General features: G+C 41.0%; 1 protein-coding gene across 2 annotated transcripts; it reads left to right on the forward strand.

Annotated features, from left to right (window-relative positions):
* Positions 1–191: 191 nt before the first annotated feature.
* si:ch211-272n13.3 (ankyrin repeat domain-containing protein 26) lies at positions 192–25321 on the forward strand. Of its 2 annotated transcripts, none has more exons than XM_060886726.1 (45): positions 192–295; positions 1166–1463; positions 2691–2805; positions 2967–3140; positions 3483–3589; positions 3711–3848; positions 3952–4100; positions 4339–4365; positions 4919–4955; positions 5049–5136; positions 5530–5590; positions 5667–5857; positions 7590–7719; positions 7812–7876; positions 7981–8080; positions 8395–8484; positions 9558–9619; positions 9721–9796; positions 9888–9932; positions 10178–10453; positions 10567–10647; positions 10941–11005; positions 11291–12073; positions 12886–13127; positions 13489–13665; positions 13912–13945; positions 14341–14482; positions 14963–15176; positions 15280–15463; positions 15747–15890; positions 16003–16389; positions 16563–17144; positions 17241–17393; positions 17554–17729; positions 18005–18098; positions 18449–18475; positions 20386–20463; positions 20630–20764; positions 20966–21078; positions 21495–21639; positions 21845–22135; positions 22305–22540; positions 22769–22979; positions 23731–23776; positions 23960–25321. In XM_060886726.1, the coding sequence occupies exons 2-45, from the start codon at positions 1264–1266 to the stop codon at positions 24121–24123; spliced, it is 7035 nt and encodes a 2344-aa protein (XP_060742709.1). In that variant the 5' UTR covers positions 192–295; positions 1166–1263; the 3' UTR covers positions 24124–25321. The 2 variants fall into 2 exon arrangements, with proteins under 2 accessions (XP_060742709.1, XP_060742708.1); XM_060886725.1 differs by lacking the exon at positions 192–295 and adding an exon at positions 621–742.
* Positions 25322–25332: the final 11 nt, after the last annotated feature.

A 25332-nucleotide genomic window follows, 5' to 3' on the forward strand; every position in this document is an offset into this window, starting at 1 on the left:
AACGCGCAAAGCTATTGGTTCATATACTCGTCCGTCAGACTTCGCGTGACCAATCAAAACCGACGGAAAAGGAGCTGAAACAAAAGAGGCGGATTTCTTAAGGAAGTATACGGTCGCGAAACGCTATTGGACAATATCGACGTCCGTCATTGATTCAAATCATCCAATCCACGTGAAACTAAAAAGCTCCGGCTCCGCCTTCTGGTGTTTATGATCCCATATTTATAAACTAACTTAATAACTAACTAACTAACTAACTTAAGCTACATTGCGCGCGGAGCTACTTTTACCTCAGGTACCTGCACATATCACAACATCCAGCTAGCTACTAACGAACATTCGCGTATAAACGTGTAAAAAAAAAAAATAATAAAAGGTTCAATTCAGACACGTTTTAAAAGTATTTAGGCTCAAAGTTGTTGTTATTTAAAGTCTTATTTTATTGCAAAATTCAGACCGAATATTTTCCGCTTTAAACAGCGACAAAGCGGCTTGAATCAGAGGCTCGGACCCGTCTGAGGCGTTGCCATGGTTACCGAGCTAGCCTAGCCTAGCATGGCTTCAGGTAATCGGCTAGCTGGCTAGCTGTGGTGGGAGGATTACAGTATACAGTAATGTGGTCTTGTTAACTAGTTTAACGCGTTAACTTACTTCGTTTTTTTTTTTTATCGCTGTGTATTTATATTAAGTGTGAGATTTTGTACATCTTCGTGTCCTCTCGGTTTGCCTGTTGATCAGTCAGGTGAGTTGGCTAGATTGCTAACACTGTAGCACTAGCTCAGGGATTACCTCAGATCTAATCTAACGGTACATTTAAAAAGTAAACAAAATGAGAAGTTAGCTGAATATCCAGGAACGTCATTTATTTCTTTATGTATTAGCGATAACATTGCTAGCCGATTAGCTTGCTGTATTGTCATGGGCTGATTGATGAACCTGTCATACTGTGTGATGCTGTGAATATTACGTTAGACAAGAAAAAGGTTTTCTTTGCATTCATGTCTTGTCTTATACAGAGCTTATATAAAACCAGTGGGCTTTTTTTTTTGTGCCACTTTGCAACTAGATTGAAATTGAAACCATGAAATCCTCCTCGCTTGCTTTGCTCGTTGATGCATTTTGTCCTTGAGCTTAAAGTGAATCCTCTTATGCTCTTTATTTTTAGTAAGATAAAGGGGGAAGATGCGATGATCCTGTGTTCGAGTTAAACCCGTAAGAAGAAAGAATGCAATATTTCTTCTGTGGACTTCAGTGCTGTACAAGATGAAGAAAATATTCCATTTCACCAAAAGGAGAAAAAGTTCTCCAAGTGGGTCTGAAACAGCCAGCGTTCTTTCTCTCGGCTATGACCTGAAAGAGAAAGACTTGGGCAAGTTACACAAAGCTGCATTCACAGGAGATGTATCTAAACTCAGACAGCTCGCCAAAAAGAACGATTTAAACCAGCTTGATAAAGAGAACAGGTGAGTTGTTGGCATATTACACATAACTAACAGTGTAATAACAACGCCGTTAAGGTGTGTTCCCGGCTTCAGGTTTCAGTTACCCAAAGACGGATCACTAGATAATTAACTATATAACAGTGGTGTGGTGTGATATCGTCACCCAGACGATTATTTTGATTATTTTCTAATATCACTGTCTCCAGGAGTATATTTTTTCATCTTATATCCTTTTTGCAACTGGACAATGATCCCGTTTTCCCGTTTAAGTTCATTCATTCATTCATTCATTCATCTTCTACCGCTTATCCAAGCCTGTGCCTATCTCAGGCATTATCGGGCATCAAGGCAGGATACACACTGGACGGAGTGCCAACCCATCGCAGGGCACACACACACTCATTCACTCACACAATCACACACTAGGGACAATTTTCCAGAGATGCCAATCAACCTACCATGCATGTCTTTGGACCGGGGGAGGAAACCGGAGTACCCGGAGGAAACCCCCGAGGCACGGGGAGAACATGCAAACTCCACACACACAAGGCGGAGGCGGGAATCGAACCCCGACTCCGGAGGTGTGATTCGAACGTGCTAACCACTAAGCCACCATGCCCCCCATTTAAGTTCATAAAATACAAAAATACAACTTTCACAAAAACCAGACCATGTTCCATTCTGGAGACTATCTGACGTCTTCCATAAATGTTAAATACACCATATTGCCCAAGGTATGTGCACATCTGCATGGATTTGTATACTACAGCATAATGAATTTAACAGTAATGAACAACTCCAGCTGAAACTCCTTCAGCCGTACCATGTGAATGTTCTCAAGGTCCTTGGTAAACTCCTGCAACTTCCACTCGAATACCTGCATTAGTGAATATGTGTCCTCTGCCAGTGAACCAAACATGTTCCAGCATGGGAATGATCCGGATTGTACCTCAGGTCTCGTCGTCCACACAACAGAAACTATAACATGTTAGAATGAGTTCATTATCTCAATATGTTCATTAGCACTACTGTTAGAACCCTGCTGTTATAGAAAATTCAGGGGATCAAAGGAATGAAGTCCTGAAATTTGGAAGTACGTGCTATCATTTGGAACGATTGTTTCTTATTGTTGTTAGCTTTGAGACATGCATACGTTTGTGTTACACTGTTTGTGTGCTGCTTCCATAACATGAGTGAATTGTTGTATTAAAAAAAACGAATAAACTGTGTGTGTTTTTGTGCTTGCAGAACTGTACTACATATAGCTTGTGTTTACGGACACGCAGAAGTAGTTCAGTATTTGGTGGAAAACAAAGTTAAACTCAATCTATGTGACAATCAAAACCGTTCTGCCTTAATGAAGGTATGTCCAGATTTCCTGGTTTATATTGACTTTTCCTAAAGTGCTGGTCTATCAGTGGCAGTCAGAAAAAATGATTCATTATGTTTTTCAACTAAATATGAGCGTTGTCATATAGTTGTTTTACTCTGCATGCCTTCTTGAATGTGTTTGTTGCTTGGTAGGCAGTGCAATGCCAGCAGGATCGCTGTGTGTCCATCCTCCTGGAGCATGAGGCAGATCCCAACTTGGTGGATATCAATGGGAACACGTCCTTGCATTTGGCTGCCCGCATCCCCTCAGTGCCTGTGGCGATAAAGCTGCTTGAACATGAGGCGAACATTAATGCCCAGAACAAGGTGATGCCACAACAGCTTTATTCCATTCGGCTTTATCCCTAATCAACAGCTGACGGACGCGTTTCTGTTAGTGGATCCGAGTGGCACCATGAAATTGTACCCTCACAAAACAGCAGCTTAAAGCAAGAGCAAGAGAACTTTAACTTATTATTTGCTAATATCCCAGTTTTGGTGGATAATAATATTCCCCAGTTTCTTCCCCAGTAAGCTAGGTGTTTAAGATAGATATTAAAATATGTTTAGGTAAATAAATAAATTGATATGGTTACATTTTATTCAGTAGGAAAGTAAATGACATGAAACTTATTCTGTGTTTAAACACATTGTTTAATGTGTTTGTAGGAAGGTAATACTCCCCTGATGCTGTCAGTGGAAGAAAATCATGAAGAGATGGCTGAATTTTTACTTAAGGAGGGGGCAGATGTCAATCTGCAGAACCAGGAACAACGGTAAGCGAAAGATCAGCATCTTGACATGTACAGTTATTTGATATTACAAATAATATACACTGTATTTATGTTAAGCTGCCTGGAAGTCATTCAGATCTTTTACACGTTTTTTCGGCAAAAGAACCCCTTTACTGATCGCTGCTTGCAACGGACAAATCAATATGGTGCGACTGCTCTTGCGGTACAATGCAGATATCACTGTGAAGGATAATAAAGGATGGTCATCTGAGGACTATGCTGGGATAAACGGGCATCATGGGTAAGTGTTACGTTTGTTTATCTGTGCGATTTAAATTTTCAGCCATATAACTGCTGTAGTTCAGTGGTACAGAGGTTTAATCCATATTGCAAATGATTTTCAGTTGTTCCCAGCTGATCACTGACCATGGAACAAAGAGGAAGGCCTTGCAGTCACCCTCCCATCTTGCTTTCAATAAAAACAAGCTGACTTCACTATTGGGCAGTCCCGAGGCTGGCTTTGCTCTTGGAGGTCCAGCTCTAGGGAAAGATGGTGAGTTTTGAACGTCACCTCAAGACTTGCAGTTATGATTATATAGTGCTTTCAGAAGATGCCGTTTTTCATATATTACACAATGAAAACCTTGAAACTCACGATAGATGTTATCATCCTCATCTGTGCCCCAGAATGCTTATACCTCTGTACTGTACTTTGCATTGTTCCACCTGAAGTCCTTTTATTTTCCTCCCATTCGTATCGCTTGCATTTGCATGTAAATGGATAACTGCAGGAGGATGTGCAAAAGAAGAAGGGAAAGGTATAACGATGCTAAAAGGCAACAAAGCAAACACGACATTGTTTATCACCGATCAGCTAGTTCATGTAAATATATAGTGGGCTCCAAAAGTCTGATACCATTTGGAATTCTGTCAAATTGCAAATAAGGTTTAAGATTTGTAATATTTTAAGACAAAGAAAATAAAAAAAAAGTATATTGTTTATTTAGCGTTCTGCACTCTTTATAGAACACTGTTTAAATTTAAGAAAAATTGTTGAATGCGTTCATGCAAAATGATAAATAGAAGCGTCTTTATTGTTAGTCTCAGACTTTTGGACCCCAGCGAATTTGTGTTGTTGTAGATGGTGTGTGAATAAAATAAACGAGTGGATAAATAACTCGTCAAATGGCATAATAATAATACAACCCAAATCCTCAGATCTGACTCTATTGCCAGTTAATATCCATAATTATTATTATCTGTATCGCTTAGGAAAAATGTAACCAATAATAAATGTAACATTAGCATAATTATAAATTTGTCCACGATTCAAATTAAATGATGTGTGATTGTGTAAATTGTGCTTTCCAGATACAGAGGACAGTTCACATGCAGACTCTATCAGTAGGTAAGAAATATACAGATCAACCCGAATTCTGCAATTAATGAAGCTTGCATGTGAGCATGAGACCATCTTTCTTATTAAACTCACATTTTCTAGAGCATCAAAAAGTGGTCCTGCTGATTCCTGGGCCTCAACAGATGGTGACGATGATGATGATGATGAAGAACTTGATCTGGGCCCAAAGGTAAGTATGAGCGCCCTGCAGTTATTTATATACTGAAGACATTTTCTCGAATGCAGATCTTCGTAACGTAAACAGCTTAAAAACGTAAGTGCATCTGAGTAAAAAATAAAAACATACATTTTTGCACGGTCAATGTCATGAATAATGCAGGAATAAGCAGTGAATAAGTTTAAGAGATTGCTCAGATATTTTGCACTAATATTTGAGCTTGATTTGTCATACACAGTTATCATCTCAGTATATTATGCTGAACACCGTAAATATTAGCCAGTTATGTTTGAGGTGTTCCTTTTCTTAGTTTCTTAACATGTTATGTTTTGTTCCTTTATATCTTTTGTTTTATATAAGTTAATGTATTATCATTACAATAAGATCAAACCCGTTCTGTTGTAGAAACCTCAAAAGATAAACTTGAAGAAACTCATGAGTGCCTCCAAACGTGAAGGGAAAACATGTAAGTACCATGTCACATTAATTACGTCTTCCTTTAGCTTGTGGTTCTGCTTTAACATGAATCCCCTGCACTGTAGTCAATGTGGATCAAGATCCAGATAAATCCTGGAGTGGAACTGAATCCGAGTTTATCAGCGAGGGCAATGCAGTAGAGCACATGGCTTTTCCCAGTAGCAGTACCTTCACCCAGCACCCTGTGACCCCTAAACCTACCTCCTTTTTCAATCTTACCCAGATGACCTCCATCCCCCTCATCAGCTCCCAAAAGGTAATCTCACCAGTTAGTCTTTCAGAGTGCTCTTCTAAATTCTGCTTTTCTATCTCTTTGTCTATGCATTTGGTCCTCTCCTTGTGGGGTAGATGATGAGTCTGAAGTCTCAGAGTTGCCCCTTGGCAGCAAATCTGATGTAGATTCCAGTGAAAGTTCAGAGGAAGAAGAATCAGAGGAAGGTGATGACGTTGAAGACTGTGAAGATGAGGACGAAGAAGAGGACGAGGACGAAGAAGGAGAAGAAGAAGACGACAGTGATGACGATCATGATGAAGAAGAGGACAATGAAGACGATGAAGAAAGTGGTGGTGAAAAAGAACAAGAGGAGGAGACCACTGATGCAAAAACACAAGAAGGTGATCACGGGAGAGATGCTCCTGAGATGCAAAATATCACAGCTGTAGAGGGAAGCGAGGAGAGCTGTGATGTTCAGATGCAGTCTGATGTAAACATGAAACCCACAATACAACCTGAGCCGTCAGACACACTGATTGAGGAGAGTGACCGCACCAAGGAGCACTTTAGTTTGACGGAGGCAGAAAACAATGATCTTATAGAGACAAAGATAGAGGACATGGAGAGACAAAACACAATGCTTTCAGTGATCCCAGCTGATTCCATGGAGAAGGCTGTTCCATATACAGTAGCTATAGAAGCCGGCTCTCTTTTATCAGGCATTAGGGTTGAGTCAACATTCTGTGATGAAGAGGAAAATGATTACAGTAACACACGTGAGACAGGAGCATTTCAAACACCTCTACAAATTTCAGGATCTACACCAAGATCTGAGAAGAATTATGAAGGTGATGGTGATGAGAACTGGGATGAGGAGGAAGACAATGAACATTTTGGTAACGGTGGTTTGTCACAGTTTGCCGAAAATACGCTGGTAGTCGAACCAAATATCACATCCATACAGAGTAAGTCTGGTGGCATGGTATCTAATCAACCTCATGTCATAGGCGATGAAAAACATATCACTAATGACACGAAGGCTGATAATTCTCTTCCGCACGCACTCCCTCAATTGTCCACAAATCAGGACAAAGCAGATGATGACAGCATTCAAGAAAATGTAACTGATACAACAAAGCCATCCAAATCAGTCTTGAACCTTCCGAGACATAAAGAAGAACCTGAAAACTCGGATGACACCTGGGGATCTGGCTCAGATCATGAAATAGAAGGTTCAGCAGAAGGTGACACTTCAGACATTAAGCCGGTCAAGCTTCCGTTTTACGACAGTGAACATATAAGAGCTGAAGACTTTACAGTAATACCTGATGACGATGACGAGAATTTGCCAGTGTCTATGATCGTCGGCAGTGATGATTTTGAAGACACAGAAAGTCATGTCAGGTTATCTGCAGAACCTGCCGAGGATGGCGAATTCGTATATTCCGAAGAAATCCCACAGACGGTCATCGATAACATTGATGTGACTTCTCATTCTGATAAGGACGATAAAGATGAAGAACATGGAAATTTAAAGGTACAAGAGCATACTATACTGTACATACACCATACTATTCTAAGGCATGGACCGTTGCAGGAAGAAAGAAGCCTTGCATAGTTTTAGATTGGGGATGATGATGATTTATGACGGCAACTTAAGTCGTTTTGGTACATCAAGGTGGTAATTATTCATTCCTTCCATTCTGGGTTCTTCAAACTCCACATCCAAACTATAATGTTGCCCATTACTTTTAACAACCAAATCTGTCTTTAGGAAAGAGAGGAAAAGTCACCATCAGAAGATGAATATGAGGAAGAAGACATGGATGAAGAATGCGATGAAGTACAAAATGAAAGAGCAGAGGTTAAGCTTCCAACAAAGACAGAAATGTCCAAGAAGAGGGGTAAGGTTTAAAGTTTTAGAGAAACATGTAAAGCTTGTAGAAGAATTTTTTTTTTGCATATTTAAAGAAGTTGTTAAAACCTTGCATTTCAGATTTCTTGTCAGAGTTAGGAATTGAAAAGGAAGATGCAGAAGAGGATTCACCTTGGGACTCAGAGGTTTAGCTGCTAATATAATATACAGTCCTACATGCAAAACCCATTCAATCTGCACTGTAACACATAGACATGATCACTGTCTCTCACTCTTATTCTTCTCTCAGTCTGGGTCAGAGAGTCCAAGCAAAAAGGATCAAAGTGAGCTGAAATCCCCAACCAAGTCACCTAAACCCATGTCCAGTATTCACGAGGAGAGCAACGACGGTATGGAAGCTATGTCACTTTTTCCCTTAAACGCTTAGCGCAGGTAAACGGTTTTAAACAGCACAAGCTTGGCTTCAGTAAACCATCTTTGCAGACATTTCATCCCTTAAGAACCATTTAAAGCTGAGAATACATTTTTATCGTGGTTAACTGCTTCTGCTTTTATCACCTGATGCCATCCAAGCATTTCTGTACGGACTTTACATTATTACATTTATAACTAGTAGTTATATACAGTATGTGTAGGAATATTTTTCATTTAAGTTAAAAAATTTTTTTTAAATAAATCATCTGTAATCGATTCCTTTTTTTAGCTCTGCATTATATTCCATCTTTCTTAAGAGGATCGAAGAACAGTAGTGTATTCAGGAGCGTTTCCAAGCCTGGAGGTCAGAAGGCAGTGGGTACGCCTATTAAATTGCTGCACGATGTCCTGTTTTTCACCAGGACTTAAATATAGCCCATAACCCCCTGTTTTTACCATTTCACATTACGTTGCTGTCTCGTGTCTGTCACAGGTCTCAGTCTTTCTGCATATCAGTTTAGCTTACATCCTCTGGAACCTTAAATGATGCTGTAATAGATACACCAGTGTCTTTTAGTCTTGTCACGAATCATAATGAAGTAATATAACACCACGTATGTGAGAATTAGGAGCATGACATATTTTTTGTAGTCTAACAATGATATTTTTGTGCTTTGAGGTGTACCACTGACCTTAATTGTTCAGTTTGTGAATTTCGCATCTATTCTCTGTGAGAATCTTATCTGATCGCTCATAGTCTTTGGATTTGTTTCTTAATTGACTAAATAGTTTGGTTGCCTTTTGTTTCGGTATGTAACAGGCTTTCTAACAACCCTGTTAAAAACATTTGTACATGTAGCCAGGTATAATGGTTGTGTGTAACTTAGTACAAAACCTAGATTTAGCAATACTGTCACAGCTTGAACACCTCACAATACTATCGGTTATGCTGAAGAGCATCGTCACGTATAGTCCAGTAGTTCTGTTAAAATCAGCTTCCACAATAGTTTGAGTGATTCGTTTACACCGATTGACCGCTTACGTACATACTGTACGATCATGGAATCTATCAAGGTTTTGTCACAAACGTGGTTCTTCTAGCATGTCTATCTCCACAGGAACCGATGTACTGCAGCAGGATTTAAGTGTTTTAAATTTAGAGTTTGTAGTTAATGTAATCTCAGTTTCAGGACCTGTGGCTCATGCAGTTGCACTAACATTCACTACTATGTTATGCGGTTTGTAGATATTAACATCAATAAAGTGACTGCGTTTCCTTCAGTGTCTTGCTTGCATATCAAAGCTCACATGTGGAAATTTCCATTATGCATGTGCATGCCAACAATGTAGCTGCTCTACTGACTTGTTCATTCTTTATCGGTGTCACGTGTTTTTGTTAAATGTTTGATCGTTTTACTCTTAATGTGTAAAGATTTACAATTTGTCTTTAAGCAGTCGTAAGGACTAGTCAGGAAGAGGAAGATGACACTGATCAAGAGAAATCAGAAAAGCAGGTAAACTTTGAGTACGCCTTCATTGCCTGGATTTATATTTTTCTTTATTCATTTTTTTCTTTGTATTGAATTTATGAATGATACTTCTTTTGTTTGCTCAGCCCAAACTGCTTCATAGGGAACCAGTAGCAATGCTGAATAAGCTACTGGAGTCCAAAGATGTTCGAAATAAGACAGGTAATAACAATGGTGTATGCTTGTATTGTCCTGGCTATATTCTGGTATTTAGACATTCCCAACCATCTCAACACTACGTCTTTACTTACAGATGTAATGGAGGAGCTTGGTTTAGGAGATGTTGATGATCTTGAAGGTAATTTTGAATTTGGTCATTTTAAACTTTCATGACATTTCTATTGTTATTTTAAAGGGTTAAACATTTGTTTGTGTATTTTCATCTTATCTAAAAGAAAATCACCAAATCCAAGCAGGTCAGATGCTCTGTATTTCATTCTGCTCTGAGCTTCGTAGCGTTAGAATAATTTTTTGCAGTAAACGCTACAACTTACAATAACTAACGTATATTGTCCCAGATTAAAGATCTTATTCTCAACACAGATGCCTCAGACTGGGACTCAGCAAGTACCGCCAGTAAATGCAGTAAAAACCTGCCTGTGTACAAACCCGAGGAAGAGTCACGGAGCGAAACCCTAGCACCTCTACCAGGTGTCCAGGGGCAGGAACGTCGTCCATCTTTTACAGAACCACAGGGAGCTGCCAACGCAACTCGTCCACTGCCAAGACCACGCTCATTCAAATCTCATACCAGTGCGCAGCCCCAACCTCAAACACACGTTAATAAGGAGTCCAATAAGAAACCAATAAGTGACGAAGGTAAGCCAGAACTTTGCTTAATTAAACCTATAAAAACTTTTCCTTATGATTTGGGTATGTAAAGACGTTTGAATGATCAGTCAACCTAAGGATAGTATTAACTTATATTGCAGACTCAGACCTGGACACAGACAACACCTCCAGTCCAACTAAGATGACAACACCACTGCCAAATATTGTTGAGACTGAAAAAGGTATTTACTTCATTAGAGCATATACTGATGCCAGATTGACATAAACTCCTCTACACAAATACTCAGAATCAGATATTTAATATTCATCTTGAATAAAGTTATCTGTCTGTCTGTCTGTCTGTCTGTCTGTCTGTCTGTCTGTCTGTCTGTCTGTCTGTCTGTCTGACAAATACTCAGAATCAGATATTTAATATTCATCTTGAATAAAGTTATCTATCTATCTATCTATCTATCTATCTATCTATCTATCTATCTATCTATCTATCTATCTATCTATCTATCTATCTATCTAGTGTCACTGGTGAAGGAGGATGGAGAGAGCGCTTATAGCTCAGAGGCCAATGAACACCCAGGAGAGGTGGGAGAAAATTATAGCATTAAAGTTTACTGCACACACACATTTCATGCACCAGTCCCCATGTTTTTGGTTGTTTTTATTTAAGTGTTCAAACGATATTGTTTTTGATGAGCAGTCAGTCATCCGATCAGTGTTTGTGGAGTTTAAACTTTTTGTGAAATGCTGCTCAAGTCAAAACTGTTCTGCAAGTCATTTTGGTTAATGCACAGTTTTTCATATTGTTCTTTTTTCCTTTCTTTTTTTTGAATGTTTATTGTATTTCTTTGTTCACTTATGCTGTCCAAGGAGAGAAAGACTGTAGAGGCACTTGAGGTAGGTCTAAGTAGTCCATGTCAGCTACACCCGTCTGAATCCCAGACCCCTGTTGTAGAAAAGGATGAAGAAAATCCATCATTCAATGAGAATACCTGGGAGCAACGCTATGAGAAAATCTGGGTAGAAATTGAGAAAAAGGAAACAAAATCCCAATACAGAAATGTAACTGCTGAGCTTAAAGAAAGATTTGGAGAGATGGAGAAGGAGCAAAGAGAGAATGCCCAGGACAAAGAGGCAAACAAAGAGAAAGAAGAAGCAAATGAAGATATAATAAAAGACTCAGACATTCAGGGAGCATCTGAGGAAGACTCCAGTGAAGAAGAGGAAGAGCTGATGGTGCGACCCACTACAGTGGCTAAGAGAGTTCGACTGCTGACTATTCCTGAGCAGAGGGAGTCTGGACAAGAGGAATCGTACTCTGAGGGACCTCCCAACAATGATTTTGCCAAACACAAAAATATCCAGAAACATTCCTCAGAAACTCTGAATAAAACTGCTGAAGAATCAGAAAGCAGCTCTTACCAAAGGTCTGGCTATAATACAGAGTCTTTCCCTATTCTGAGTGAAAATAAAGAGGCTTCCAAGTGTAATCTCAAGACTCCATTTACGACGAATCAAGAATCGTATCAGGACGCGGGGATTAGTCCGCTGCAGTTATCTGGGAATGCAAATGTTCTTCCCTGTAGGTCAGATGCAGCCTCTTGCAACTCCGATGAATTGGTTGAGGAGGGCCTACAGAGGTCCATAACCGAGGTAGGGGAAACGGAGGAAGAAGGATGTCACAGCTTTGTAGCAGTAATCTTCATGTCATTTTTGTCTTTTCCATTTTCTTTCCTTCACTTATACTGTAACAGTGAGTAGGACCGATTTAGAATTAGTCCTATTTCTGTCAAATATTATAGTCCCAGGTTGCTGTTGCAGCTTAACTGTTTCAGTGCTTTACAGGACACATACATGATGATTGATTATTACTAGTGATTATAACCTTAAAGACAAAAAAACGATCTGCAAAAAGTTTGGTGTTTGTTGCCTTTTGAAAAACCCTGATCCAAGTGGTGAACATTAAGTATTTACTTGTGCAGCCTTATTTCCTTCCCACCTTTTTATTCAAATAACAGGGTCTGAGCCGCTCCTGTCTTATTCTCCATCTGGCTCAGGCTGCTTAGCCATTAAAAATTAACAGCTTGATTTTTGCTCGAGTCTCAGGTTATAAAATAGCACGTCGCACACCTTACATCTTTAGGGACTCTCCTTGCACTTCAGCTTTCGTTTGTCACTTATAATTTCCTTCAGCTACCTGAAGATCACATCTTATCTCTCTCATCAGTGGTGTATATCACGTCTGTGTGTTTGTGCATTTACACGCCTTGTCGGTACTGTTTTCCATTATAAGTGCTTCTTTTAAACATTTTAAATGACTTCTGTCTTGTTGAATGTTTTATTCAGTGTTTGTGTTTTTCTGCTCAGTTCAGTATCTGTTTTAATATTTTAAATGTCAAACATTTGTACAAAAAAAGAGCTAAATTCATGTAAACTAAGCAAACAGTTCATGCTCTTGTTTTTAGAGCGGTGTGGCGAAGGCTGGCGTCATGAGAGGAGAACCTACATCCAGTGCCTTTTGGAACACTCTCGGCTGCGGTAAACAAACAGACGCTGACCAAGGAAAAGGCAAGAAAGCAGACACCAACCGTGACAAGCCAAACCCTAAAAAGGAAGGGACATGCGATAGCGGATCTCATCAGAAGGACGATACGTTAAAGAAAAGGGATCACGTTTCTCCAAAATGGCCAACAAGAAGCCCAAGGAGGTAAGATTTGCCAAGTTGGAAGGTGGCATGAAAAATGTACGCATTAACGGCTTCAGTCTACACGTCTGGTAAATGTGGCAGTATTTTAAATTGGTATTAGAAACAATTAAATTTTATTCCAATGACTTTCAGTCTGTGTACAAACACTCCTCTAGCAAATGTTCTGTCTGAAATAAGGTCTCTTTAGCAATCAACAAAAAACATAAATGTCTATTATATACGTAATTTAGAGACTGTTAGAGACTATTTGCTTTGTCACAAACACTCACTCATAGTAATTTTAGCATCTTTGAATGAAGTCTAGTGGCGGGCAGCAAAATCTTTTCACCCTCATGATGAATATAATCCCCAACACTAACAGGAGGACAACACTACTTGATGATGAGGCCAAGGGAGCAATGGGTAGCCAGGGGAACCTGCTACATGTTCCTGCCCCAAAGCAGTCTAGAGAGTCCTGCCCTGTGAACCACCGTAACGGAGGCCCCCTGTCTGTGTTTGATGATAGTACATTAAGTGAGGTGTCAGAAGATGAAGGAAGGTACATATGCAGTATGGCATTCTTTTCATATGATTTGGACTTGCTCATTATGCACTCAAATATCAGATACTACTAAAATCTGTTCGTTTTGGATGCCATATACATGTGTGTATACAGTATAGATACTGCATTGTACCATTTCTAGATTGTGCAACCCAGGTCGTCCCTGGATATCAGCATCATTTTATCTTAATAACATATGTAGCTAAAACTATTTTTGCATTGTCTTGTGTTGATTTTGGGTAGGTCTCCATCTTCATCGCACAGGGCCGAGAAAAAGGTAGGGGAGTGTTTTAAATTTATCACTTTATAATATGGTCGCTGTTGTATTTTTCATCGGTCCTCAGTCGATAATGTGCAATGTCAGAATCAGAATCAGAATCAGAAAGGTCTTTATCGCCAAGTATGTTTTCACATACCAGGAATTTTTTCTAGTACAGGAGCTCCACAGTGTAAACATGTATGCAATGGTAAGAAATGAACACATAAATAATAGACAGTTGTACGTGCAAATTGAAGTAAAGATGTGCGAATTCAAATATAAATGCGTACTTGTAGACAATGTAAGAATAGGGTTTGTTCTGTGTATGTTAAGTGTTCATCAGATGTATGTTAAGTGTTCATCAGATGGATTGCCAATAGATGTATTTTAAACTGAAATGTTTATACGTGCAGCTTGATGGAGAGTTGGAAATCGCAGATGACTTCGAAGACCTCACACAGTCTTCCGACACCGCTACCGAAGAGCTGGAATCTGCTCCTTCAGGCTACTTCAATGCTGCTCTACTCATCAAGCAGCTGGACGCCAGCTCTATAGGTGACTTACATACGCTTTCATTCATTCATTCATTTCTACCGCTTATCCAAACTACCTCGGGTCACGGGGAGCCTGTGCCTATCTCAGGCGTCATCGGGCATCAAGGCAGGATACACCCTGGACGGAGTGCCAACCCATCACAGGGCACACACACACACACACTCATTCACTCACGCAATCACACACTAGGGACAATTTTTCCAGAGATGCCAATCAACCTACCATGCATGTCTTTGGACCGGGGGAGGAAACCGGAGTACCCGGAGGAAACCCCCGAGGCACGGGGAGAACATGCAAACTCCACACACACAAAGTGTAGGCGGGAATCATTTCATTAAACAGTATATCGAAGACTGCCGATTTGAGCAATACATTTATTCCTGCGGGTTTCGCGTGACATTGTTTTGTCGCACTTCCTGCAGGAAGGCATGTGTTAATGGTAGTTGATCCTTAATCCTTTTTTTCTACCTGTCTCTCTAGATTCAGTGAGCATGGTGAAGTTGCAAAACATGTTCCATGAGTATGAGCGCACTATCCAGAAGGAACGCAACAGATATAGAAGACTGGCTGATAAGGTTTGTCAGCTGGAGCAGGAGCGGAATGAGCTGAAACTCCTGCTGGAGGATAGCAGAGAGAACAAGTCCATCCTGGAGCACCTCCGACTAGACCTGGAGACAGACCTCAACAACCTCAAGTGAGTTGAACTGGATTTTGTCTTTGACTGTGTAAGCAAATAGGAACATCGGTGATTTAATTCCACAAAGTGTTTGAGCACAACTTTATACTTTACACTGTAGGTTTCTGCTGAAGCAGGAACAGGAAAAGCACCAGAGTGCTTCTATGCTGTATGATAAGACCCGGGAACAGCTGTTTAGGAAAGAGGAGCAGCACCGGGTGGAGGCAGAGGAGAGGGAGAAAGTGGAGCTCAAGATGAGGAACCTGGAACTAGAGATTAGGACCCTAATGAACACCATGAAGCAGGTAATCATCAGTTTTGAGACCAGTTTTGATGCTAAATTATATGCGTTGTTAATAATGAAATATGTTGCTTATTATTGGCTTATTAGTCAGTTTGAGCATTTAAACTAGTTTGTATATGTTTGTGATGCTAGTTTAGTTTTATAGTATAGTCTAATATTTTTAAAGTTAAATTAACATAATATTTTTGCATAATTAACATTCAATGTGCTCTAATTTACTCCATTTGCTACATAATTTGTGGAGGAATCGATGCACTAACAAGTATATTTGTTATCCTGCATAGTTGGAGGAAGACAGAAATGAAACCCAGCGTCTTTTGGCCCATGAGAAAAGTTCTCGAGCCTTACAGGAGGATCTGCTGAGAAGTCACCTGCGCAAACAGCAGGACATTGAGGAGAACCTCAGGAACCAATCCAAGAGCAATGAGGTAATGGTCAAACTATAGAAATCTGATGGTAACTGGGTAAGTAGCACACCTTGATACGTGACAAACACATTTATTATCGTCAGCCTACATTAGCATGTCTTGTCTTGTCCAGGCCGCCTCACAGCTGACTGAAGCCAGTGGGCATGAGAGGGAGCTGCAGCAGCAGGTCTGCACTTTGCAGGAAGAGCTGAGCTCAGTGCGGGGTGAACTAGAGCACGTTCGGTCCCTCAGCCAGCAAGAGGAGAGCAGATTGGTTGATGAGAGAGATGCACTACGGGAGAAACTAGAGGACGCTCGCCGCGACCTAAAGCTAAGTGATGAGACTCTAGCCCAGACTGTCTTCCAGTACAATGGGCAGATGAGCACCATGAAGTCAGAGTGCACACTGCTCAGCACCAAACTGGACCACGAGAGGCAGGTGCGCCAACAACTGGAGGCTGAGACAGAGACCAGCAAAACACGGCTCCAGGTAGCATTGCAGGAGACTGAGAGGTGTCAGGTGCGTACGTGTGCTGTTTGGTTTCCTGAACCAGTGTGTATAAAGTGTGGATTCGTTCTCTCCTTTGGTGTTGTAATTGTCTCATGGCAGTTTTATATACAGTATGATGTATCCACGATCAGCTCATTCGGTTTAGTCTTGTGCTGTATGCTAACTGCCTCTGCTCTTCTCAGGCGGCCCGTGCAGAGACAGAGCGCACCCTGCAGCGTGAGCGTGAACAACATCAGCGATCTGAAGAGAAGTGGGCATCAGAATCCAGCTCGCAGCGTGACACAATCCAGTCACTTTCTCAGAAGCTCAGTGAGGCCGAGACCCGTGCCAACAGCTTGGAGAATGAGTGGCACAGATCCACTATGGGTGTGGCTGAGAAGAGCGCTCTGCTGGAGACGGCAGCTCGCGGACAGGAACAGACCCGTGCACGGCTTCAGGAGCTAGAGGGGATGCTGCAGAGCGAGCGTGATCGGGTGAGCCGTGCGACCGCTAGACACGATGCCATGCAGGAGAGGCTGGCACAGGCACAGAGCGAAGGTGCTTTGCTCAGGCAACAGTTGGAGGAGGCACAGAACAGGGGCACAGCCAAGGAGCAGGCTGTTACAAACGCGCAGGAGTGCTTCACTCAAGCTCTCAACCAGCTACGTGCCAACGGTGAGGAGAGAGTGCAGCTGGTTGAGGAGAGGAGCAAAGAGCTGGCAACCAAAAATTCAGAGCTCAGAGAACAAAACTACAGACTAGAGCAGGAGAAAGCTGATAGAGAGGTGTGCACGGTTTATAATGATTCAGATGAACTGGTTTTGTTAAAACATTTACAGACATTTAAATAGAGTTGTGCTGCTCTGTTGTCCCCATAACAGAGTACTGTGAGGCAGCTTCAGCAGGAACTGGCTGACTCTCTAAAGAAGCTGGCCATGTGTGAGGCATCTCTAGAGGTGAACGCTCGGTACCGCAGCGACCTGGAGGAAGAGAAAACACGCAGTCAGAAGGACATAGACAGACTCAAGGGAAAGGTGTCCAAAGATGTCTCATTTTATAATAATGTCGTTCTGTGACGATTGATTCGTGGTGGTTTACAGACTGAAGTTCAATTAAAGTGTAAAGTTTACTCAAGTAAAGTATCCATGTTGACCAAGTGTCGTAAATTGAGTCCTCCCTTTGTTTCAACTCCAGCTTCAGGAGAGTGAGGAGCACAACCTTCAGGTGGAAAGGCGCATTAACATCTTGACGGGCACTTTGGAGGAGAAGGAGCGCGACCTCGTCAGCACTGGTCAGAAACTCCAGGAGGTTCTTGCTGCTACAACCAGTTCAGAACATATCACTAAACAGCTAGAGGAGGCAGTGCAGAGGTACAGGATATGAAAATGCAATATCTGATGTTTCTTTATGTACAATATTGCTAAATAATTATTTTTTATGTAGGTCCATTTTTGTTGATCAGTGTAAATCACAACTTACCATTATAGTTTTTGACACGATGGATTGAAAAATCTCTGTCTCTAAAAAAATAGCAAAATATTCTTATATTTATATCTGTGCTAATGAGTTTGTAGATTTTTATTTTTTTTAATTAGAAAAAGTTTAGTGAACGTGACTAAAGAGGTCATTTTTGACATCTCTGTAGGTTGGAGATTGAGAATGCCAGACTGGAGGCAACAGTAAAACAACAGAGTAACCGCATTGAAACACTCCAGAAAGAAGTTCATGAAGCTACTGCTGTAAGTACATAATATTTTATTACAGATTTGGATTATTATACAAATTATACTTTTAAATTACTTTTACATTTATTCCACTGTGTTATATTTATGAGAGGAAGTGAGTAAATATTGAATAATTACAAGTATATGATACAGGATACAAATACAGACATAACCAGTCTATAAATTGTCCTCACCCCTATTTCTGTGGACCCACACACAACCTTTTAGACTCCTCAGCACTGCTACAGTGATCTTCTGTAGAACCTTAAACCCAGATTGTGTATTTCAATCATGTTGCACATTTTTATCTCCAAGAAGTGTTTCATGGATGTTCTGAACTGATTGTATGAGTGTTCTTTTCACAGCTGACAGATTCTTCACCAGGAGGAGGGGTTGGTATTTCACTCTGAAGCTAACTGCCCCTTTCTCTGAATTCTTGAACAATCAATTTACTACTTGTCCATATACATCCCAAGCCAACGAACAAACCTTTAAGCTGTTGGTTTCCACCTCCATCCGATAAAACGATGTTGAGTGGATGTGCAGAATGCCAGAGAGTATTTACATTACAGTCTGGTGAACTAGATGCTATTATTTTTCTGTTGGATTTAGCGCTCGTTTATCCATATATTACAAGCAACTGTAGCAAAAAATTAGACGTTTAATTTCACAAATGTTAAATAACAACTATCTGGATGACCAATTTCTAGGGTGAAGAATGTTCAAGTACCCATTTTCATAAGATACAAATACACCGCTCCAAAAATTAAGGTAACACTTAATCATCACAGTATAACAAGAAGTCAGTTAAACTTCAGGGATGTCAGTCTGTCCACTTAGGAAACATAAGTTTGCTTTGGTGCAAATGAAAGTGACATCATGTCCACTAGAGGCAATAACAAGACAGCCCCCAAACAGGGAATGGTTTTGGAAGTAGTTGCCACAGATAATTGCTCTCTCCAAATCCTTCCTGACTGAATTTTGTCTATTTTTGTGTATTATGGTCCTCGTCATTACTTGTAGCATGAGGCAGTACCTTCAGCCCAATCAGGTTGCACGGATAGTCCAGCTCTTAAAGGATGGCAATTTCAAGAGCATGAAGGAGATATCGGGAGATGAACCGTTATACAAGGAGAGCTGGACGGGGCAGTAGAAGGTCAGCAACCAGGCATCAAGACTATTATCTACTCCTTTGTGCGAGGAGGACCAGAAGGAGCGCTGCCAGAACCTTACATAATGACCTCTACCATGCTACTGGTGTGCAGGATTCTGACCAGACTGTCAAGGCCCTATATCCTTTAGTATAGGAGTCCCCAATGTTCTAGCCAATGGTACCTTTACTACTGTTATTTGTCAGGATGAAATCCTCCGAGCCTTTATCAGAACTTATACTGGTGCAGTGGGCCCTGGGTTTCTCCTTGTGCATGACAGTTCCCAGCCTCATGTGGCAGGAGTGTGTAGGCAGTCTGTGGGTGAATTAAGGCATTGATACTATTAAATGGCCAGCACATTCTCCAGACCTGAATCTAATTGAGAACCTCTATGATGTTATCCCAGAGATTCGTTTTTGTTATCATCCAAAGCCACCAAGCAACACCAAAGACTGTCCAGGAGTTCACTGATGCACTGATCAAGGTCTGGGAGGCGCTCACCCAAGACACCATACACCATCTCTTGAGGAGCATGTCCAGATGTTGTTGGGAATGCATACAAGCATGTGGGGGCAATAAACAATAATAAGCAATAATTTCAATTTTTCCGACATGACTTTGAATCCAGCCCTCAGTGGGTGATGATTTTGGATTCATTGTCACATCTTTTTGCTCTTAACGTTTCTTTCATTGAGATCCGAAGTGTAATTTCAGTTTTCCCTTAATTTTTTGAGCGGTCTATATTGTGTACCTTTTTTGAGTATTGTATACATTTTGTGGTAAAACGTATTTTAAATAATTACAAAATGAAACGTATCTGTAGAATTATACCATCAGTGCTGCTGAGTCTCTAGTGCATGTCAGGATGATTCCTGTCATGCGCCTTATTTGAATAATTAGTTGGGTTGTTTATGGACATTTTCTGCTCTTGGTGGTGTTTTTTTTTCTCACGGTTCCATTCGGTTCATGCTTTGACATGTAACCTCTGCTGCATCTATGGTTCTTGGGGATCAAAACTTATTTTTAGTGTAGGTTTGTCATAAAAATAGTTCTGCATGCTGTGTGTCGCTATAAGCTCAAAGATTCCACAGAACTCTCCGTCCAGCTGTGGAAGTGATTCACGTCGCATTACTTCTTTTACATTTTCACAGGTACGGAATCAACTGGAGAATTTAGTCACAAATTTGCAAAGCAGTAAGATGACACTAGAGGATCAGCTCAGTCGAGAGGTGCCACTTTTTCTTCTATTCACCATGATTAGTAGTGACCGAGGCCAAGATGGCTTACAGTTATATATAAAAATCTGAGGACTTTGCAGGTTGTGTGCAAGATGTTAGTCTGTAAGTAAAAAGTACTGCAGATCTTATAGACAAGAGATATTGGTTCTCCTTTCAGGTGCAGAAGCAGAGTATGCTTTCCCACAATGCCCATGACTCTCAGGCCCTGTGGGAAGAGGAACTGAAGAATCGCTCACGGTTCGGTGTCCGACTGGCTGAACTGGAGAAAGAGAAAGGAGACCTCAGCAATCAGGTCACCGTAACAACCGGTCACACTTTTGTTCTGTAGTTTTATATCATACATTAGATGAAATTACCTGTAAGGGAAAAAGACATACAAAGGATTAAGGCTATGGGAACATGATCGCTGTGTGAGTAAAAATAATTCAGCGGATTCATAGGAAATTTCCATAATCTTTGCTGGTTTTGCACCACTGCTCTCTGCGTATTCCAGGTGGAGCTGGAAAAGAAGAAAGCCAAAAAGGTAGCAGAGCAGAAAAAGGCGGTGGATGAACGACTGGACCAAGAGATGAAGAGAAACACTGAACTTCAGAAAGAAATGTACAGGTGAAGCCGGTCTGCCTTCCCTGCAATAATTTCAGCCATTTAGTTGGGTAAAATATCCATGGAGGTTACAGATGAATATCAAGTCAAAGCTCTAAAGAAACCACGAGAAACCAGAGTAACTGAACTTAATGTCTAGATTTCTGGTTTCTGGAGTTTTCTTTTCTTTTTTTTCTTTTTTTTTTTTAATAATTGAAGTTTTTATTTCAATTATAAATATTGAAGAATATTATTATTTATAATAATTGATATTAATAATTATATTCCATTACCTGAGACTAGTAACTTTAGTAACCCTTTTATCGTGGTCTGGGTTACGGTGCCATAGTACACCATGCACCCATGGTCACACACTACTGCACACACAGGGGCAATTTACTGCAGTCTTTAACTACCAGATTGTAAACGTGTGTTTTCAGATTGCGTACTCTGGTGAAAACTGCTAAGAAGAAGCTGCGGGGGCAGGATGGAGGAGAGCTGGGTTCTCCTCTGGGCAGTCTGAGAGGAGAGATGTCCAACAGACAGAATGAAACAGAGTTTTCCATCAGCAGGATGAAGATAAAAGTAGGTCTCTATGTACAAACTGTTTATGTTCAAATATTATTTATATCTTAAAAATATCGCATGTGGCCATATATGTGACCAATAACAGAAGTTTCTCCTTTTACCAGATTATTTACTGATCTTCTTCATTCCACACTCATACCAGATGTCTTAAGTTTTTTTTAAATCACTCCTTAAATCTTCTTCCTTCCTCGGATCTATTCAGGTGGATGAGTTACAGGTGCAGTTGGAACGGGAGGCATCACGCTGCTCTAAGCTGGAAAACACGAACCGGGAGCTGAAGGAGCAGCTCAGCTCTCTGAAGGGCCTGGGTCGCAGTCATGAGCGTCTGGAGCGCAGTAAGCAACAACTGGAGGAGGAGGTGATGGGACTACGCAGGAGGGTGGAGGCCGGGGTCATGGACCAAAGCCAGGCTGAACAATTCCGTAGGGAGACGGAGGAGAGAGCCAGACAGGAGATCCGCCATAAACTAGATGAGATCAACCTCTTCTTGCAGGTATGGGCAAAGAAAATGGGTGAGCTTATTATGAAGGTTATAGAAAGGTGGTTTTTGAGATGTTACACCATAACATTACTTGCATGATGATTATATGAATTGTTGCAGTCAACACAGTTTAATTTCCCGGTTAAAAGATCAGGTACAGTGACGTCGTATTTGTTCGCAGACACAGGCAGCGTCTCAGGAAGCTCTGGAGCAGATGAAGGCTGCCAATGAGGCGAGTCAGAGATCTGATCTGGAGCAGCGCATTAGGGAGCTGGAGGCTGAACTGAGTCGCACACACACCACCCAGCAGGATTGCCTTCTGCAGAGAGATTCCAGCCGCACGGAGCTCGAGCGGTACAAACAACTGTACACTGACGAGCTGAGACTCCGGAAAAGCCTGGCTACTAAGCTAGAGAGGTGAGACACACAAACACCTACACTGTTACAAGGAGGTCACTTTTCCATAGTTTTTACATTTATGCATTTTGCAATGTGTGTTTTTGCTCAGTTATTGTTCTTAGCAGTCATACATCTTACAATGCCGGGCAGTTCAGGTCCTTAAATGTATTGCTCCATTGTGATTATATACTGGTATCACTTATCTGCATTGTGACATTTCTTCCCTGCTTTCGTTTTTCTTTTCAGATCTAACGAGCGGCTAGCAGAGGCCAACGCAAAGCTACTGAGCGAGAGGCAGAACAGCAAGACTCTCCTCAGTAGCAGTGTAGTTAACGGAAGTCTCGGAGGACCGGCGCTGGACGCACATTCCTCTCTGGGCCGACTGGGTTTGGGAGCATCTCTGCTCAGCCCTCTGGGGGACCCACACACCAACCGTGTGGAGACCTACCTGGCAAAGGTAAGATGGAGCAGACTTGAGTCATCGTTCAGCAGTTGCGGGTTTTAGCTTTTGAAACATTTTCATTTCAGGCATAATTTAACGTAAGGACTTAGCAAGTTTTTCCTTAGGTAGCTATAGCAAATATCACTGTCCACTCTTCAGCAAGGAAAGCTTTCCTCTCCTTTCTACATGAAACTAAAACACTCCCACTTTTCCTCCCTGTTCTATTTGTTTCACTCCTTCATTTTCTCTGGTTTTCTGTAGACTGTAAACACATACACACATAACCCTCTTCTGTTTCTTACTTCTTCAGCTTCTAGCTCAAAAGTCTGTCTCTCACCTCTCCTCTCTTCAGCCTGATTCATAAGCAGGTGTGTAGTCGGCTGTAACTCACCGCTGCTACAAGTACGGTATTGCTTTCAAACGAGCGATTCACTAATCCGATCTTTAACCGTTAAGTCATTTACGTTGAGCATGGATCTGAACAACAAATTGTACTGCATCATTTCCATTCCCTGCATTCATTTCATAGTAGTGTGCTCGAATCCTTATTTCAGGGTTTATACTAAATCCTGAATTTATGCTGAACACAGAATATACTTTGACCTCTTCATTGATTATAACGCAGCAGTGTTGTCAACAGTTTGTTCTTACATTATCAAAGCTTATTACAGCAAGCAAACCTTTAGCCTGCGCTTTATTATGAGGTCTGCAAAATAAAAGCAGCAGATACAATAATAATCATGTTTTATCCACCTGTCCTGTGTAGATGCAGTCTGAACTGGAGAAAAACATATCTAAGGAGCTGGACTATGGTGAGCGCTTGTGATTGTGTACAGTAAAGATCATAGTAAAGGTGTAAAGTCTTTGTTATCAAAATTCATTTATGACCGTAGAGCTGTTTTGGTTTTTTTTAACGAACAAACTGAAATCAGTTTCTGAAGCCAAACTACACTGGCTGCTGAAACACATTTATAATTTAGGTTTCTTTCTGTCAGGCACAAGCGAACTAGAGGCTGCTTCTACCCGGATGTCTCCCGTGGGTTCTGCTTGCGGATCCCAGAAGAACCTGAACTCAAATCTGAACGTGGAGCATCAGGACCCACTGAGCAGAGCCACACAACAGTACCTGGAGGTTCTCAAAAAGAACTACATGATCTGAAACCTTTCACACTAGAATAAGTCAGTGGGACCTTAGTACAAGAAATATGACTGAAAAATTGTTTATATTATTTTTTTTTAAGTAAATCAGAATTTATTTGCCTTGTGTGTGTGGAGTTTGCATGTTCTCCCCGTGCCTCGGGGGTTTCCTCTGGGTACTCCGGTTTCCTCCCCGGTCCAAAGACATGCATGGTCAGTCAGTCAGTGAGTCAGTCAGTGAGTTAGTCAGTGAGTCAGTGAGTTAGTCAGTGAGTCAGTGAGTCAGTCAGTCAGTGAGTCAGTCAGTGAGTCAGTCAGTGAGTGAGTGAGTGAGTGAGTGAGTGAGTGAGTGAGTGAGTGAGGTAAAATTCCCTTTACAGCCTTCAGGTACAGTTTCTCCTGGTAGTTCTGGGCTTGATCTGTCTGTTGTGAATCTTCATTGACGTATCGGCAACAGCTCTGGTGTCACACACACACACACACACACACACACACACACACACTACAATAACTGTCGATTCTGTGCAAACATAATGGATTAAAGCTTGCAAAAAAGCTTTGAGACACAGAGTACTGACTTCACACAGGTAGACATGATGTGTCCGAGACTAGAGAAGTACAAATCTAAGCCAGACAGGGAAAAGAGGGATACGGGGAAAGGACAGCTGTGGCTGCCACAAGCCTTCAGGAAAGATTATACATAACGCTATTACAATAGCACAAAAAAGGCCAAAGCCTAAAACCCCAACACTAACACAATATTTTATTTGTGTTACTATTTTTATGGACGATGCGTCGACAATGCACCTTGTACCTCAGATACTCAGGAGCAAGAATCAAACTTTTTAAAACAATAAAGCGGAAGTGAAAGCTATAAGAGTTTATGTAATAAATGGGTACATTAGAGTGCTGCTACATTTTTATGCCTGTTACACTTTCTATTTGTACATAGTTTTAAAAGCATCGGATATTATTGCCAATTATTCATGGTATGGTTTGTGCTCTAGTGCAATACGTTGGGTCAATTTTTGTTTTTATTTCTGAGGACAAACCATTTGATTGGTTTATTTTATTAATGTCTTATATTTTGAAACTAAACTAGAATATGACCAGTGACTGCTCTTTATCGTAGCACTGCATCGGGTGGTATCGTACGGTACGGCGGTTCAACGTGGTGTGATTTTTGTGTCCGTTTGAAGCATTTCAGTATTACCGTGTTTTTAAAAACTGA

Source organism: Tachysurus vachellii, chromosome 14 (assembly GCF_030014155.1).
Source record: "Tachysurus vachellii isolate PV-2020 chromosome 14, HZAU_Pvac_v1, whole genome shotgun sequence".
Taxonomy (NCBI): Eukaryota; Metazoa; Chordata; class Actinopteri; order Siluriformes; family Bagridae; genus Tachysurus; species Tachysurus vachellii.